The sequence below is a fragment of the Tachysurus vachellii genome, chromosome 13 (assembly GCF_030014155.1).
Source record: "Tachysurus vachellii isolate PV-2020 chromosome 13, HZAU_Pvac_v1, whole genome shotgun sequence".
Taxonomy (NCBI): Eukaryota; Metazoa; Chordata; class Actinopteri; order Siluriformes; family Bagridae; genus Tachysurus; species Tachysurus vachellii.
In genome coordinates, this window is record NC_083472.1 from 292,501 (window position 1) to 294,645 (window position 2,145).

Below are 2,145 nucleotides of genomic sequence, written 5' to 3' on the forward strand. Positions count from 1 at the left end.
CTCTCTCTCTCTCTCTCTCTCTCTGTCTCTCTCTGTGTCTATCTCTCTCTCTCTCTCTCTCTGTCTCTCTCTGTGTCTATCTCTCTCTCTCTCTCTCTCTCTCTCTCTCTCTCTCTCTCTGTCTCTCTCTGTGTCTCTCTCTCTCTCTCTCTCTCTCTCTCTCTCTCTCTCTCTCTCTCTCTCCCTCTCTCCCTCTCTCTCCCACACACACATCTTGTTATTGTACCTGTTTGCACCCACACACTCCCATCACCATTTCTGCACTTAGTATTTATAACACTACCCCCAACTACACACACATGTACACACACACACTAAAGGTTTCACACAAATCTGAAAATCATCACTGTATGTGTTAATACATCACAGTAAAAGAACATTAACTGTTTCTATCCCAGTAGAAATTATCCTGAAACACAAACAGGTAATTTTAAAGAGTAGCTTAATGATAATAAATTTCTTGTATTGTAATGACGATAAACTCCTTACAGCTGAATGATGGAGGACGTAATGTCTACAGCAGCTTCTGGGAGATCTTAACACCAAGTTCAAGTCTGGATCATCTGCTTTGAGTCAAATCATCAGTTCATCCCACTCTTAATAGTCAGTGTGATAATATTTCAAAGTCAATTCCACAATTCTACACATTCTGTACAGAACATCCAGTAGATCACTGCAACGCTGGATGTAAAGAGATTAGGAACACCACTATGCTACTCTCTCTCTGAGATTCTCTCATCAGTGAAACATAACAGGATTCTTAAAACATAAATGTTCCCTGGTAGAACCAGTAGAACCCTAAAGGTCTGTTGGAAGAGTCAGAACACAACACACTCCGTACACCAGCTCAGCTGCCCTGCTAACAATGACATCACTGTTCTTCTACATTCCAACCGTCTGACCATGTGAATGTGTGTGCGTATGTGTGTACATGTCTGTGTGTGTGCACGTGTATGTGTTCGTGTGTATGTGTATGGGTGTTGAAGTCCATTGTGCTTCCCTGATACAACAGGGATTACAGAATTAAAAAGCACATTCTATTACAGTTTCCTGAGAGAAGACACACACACACACACACACACACACACACACCTGCTCAGAGGAGTCAATCATATCTCGTAAACATCCAGCTGTACGAAGACCTCAGTGTATCCACCTTCCTTCCTTCTCTCTCTCTCTCTCTCTCTCTCTCTCTCACACACACAGTCTCTGTCTGTCTTTCAACTACTGTACTGCTAAACCCAATATGTGTGTGTGTGTGTGTGTGCGTATGTGTGTCGTACCTGTGGAGTCCAGTACTTCCTCTATAAGTGGTGGCAGACGCAATCCATCCATGGTTTTCATGGAGGAGAGGGACGGAGTCCTCACACACACCCGCCTACACACAGTCAAAGGGGAAGGATAGAAAAACACGCACACACACTACACAGTGTAGATCATGAATCTGATACAGCGTGGGAGAGAGAGAGAGAAAAACAGAGGGAGTGAGAGAGAGATCTAAACTCTTCCGGCTACATTTCATTTCCTTGCTGTTGTTTTCACTTTCACACGTTCTTTCTCTCTTTCTTCCTGTATGTCTCTTGTATATTTACCGTAGATGTGGGTTTCTTTCTTCATAGCACTAAATCTACTCTCTCGCTTTCTCTCTTTCCATTTTTCACAATCTCTTTGGTTTCAACACACAGTTGCAGTCTTATCTGCGCAACACAACAGAAATGGACTGCTCAGATTTACACACACAGATACTCACATGCACGTACGCACGCGCACACACACACACACACACACACACACACACACACTTCCAAAGGGGCAAAGCGTGCATTAACCCTTTAGGAGGTCATGGGAAATCTGGAAACAATCACTTTCTCTCTGGTTGCTGCTGTGAGAGTCACAGGAAGTGCATGTGTATACAAAAATGTGTGTGTGTGTGTGTGTGTGTGTTGGTCAATATGCTGTTATGCAATGTGTTGAGTATACGTGTGTAAAGATTGAGTGAACTTAGATGGAATGAACAGATGTAAAAGAATGAGGTGTGGTCTGTGTAGCTGTCAGTCTCAGGATTTTTTTGTATTTGTGACAAAAGAATTTGTGAGTAAAATGTGTTAATAAACTAAGGAGGGACAGATGGTCTAACCTTGTGGT

At 42.7% G+C, this 2,145-nt stretch overlaps 1 protein-coding gene across 9 annotated transcripts in view; it reads right to left on the reverse strand.

Annotated features, from left to right (window-relative positions):
• LOC132856111 (coiled-coil domain-containing protein 136-like) overlaps window positions 1–1,663 on the reverse strand; it is a 14,727-nt gene extending 13,064 nt beyond the window's left edge. For 2 of the 9 annotated variants that reach the window (XM_060885543.1, XM_060885540.1), the window contains exon 1: window positions 1,284–1,538. In XM_060885543.1, coding sequence (XP_060741526.1) covers window positions 1,284–1,344 — 61 coding nt within the window. In that variant the 5' untranslated portion in view covers window positions 1,345–1,538. Of the gene's footprint in view, window positions 1–489; window positions 539–1,092; window positions 1,246–1,283; window positions 1,540–1,592 lie in introns of those variants that run through there. The other 7 variants (XM_060885541.1, XM_060885546.1, XM_060885542.1 and 4 more) reach the window with 7 other exon arrangements.
• Between the last annotated feature and the right edge of the window lie 482 nt (window positions 1,664–2,145).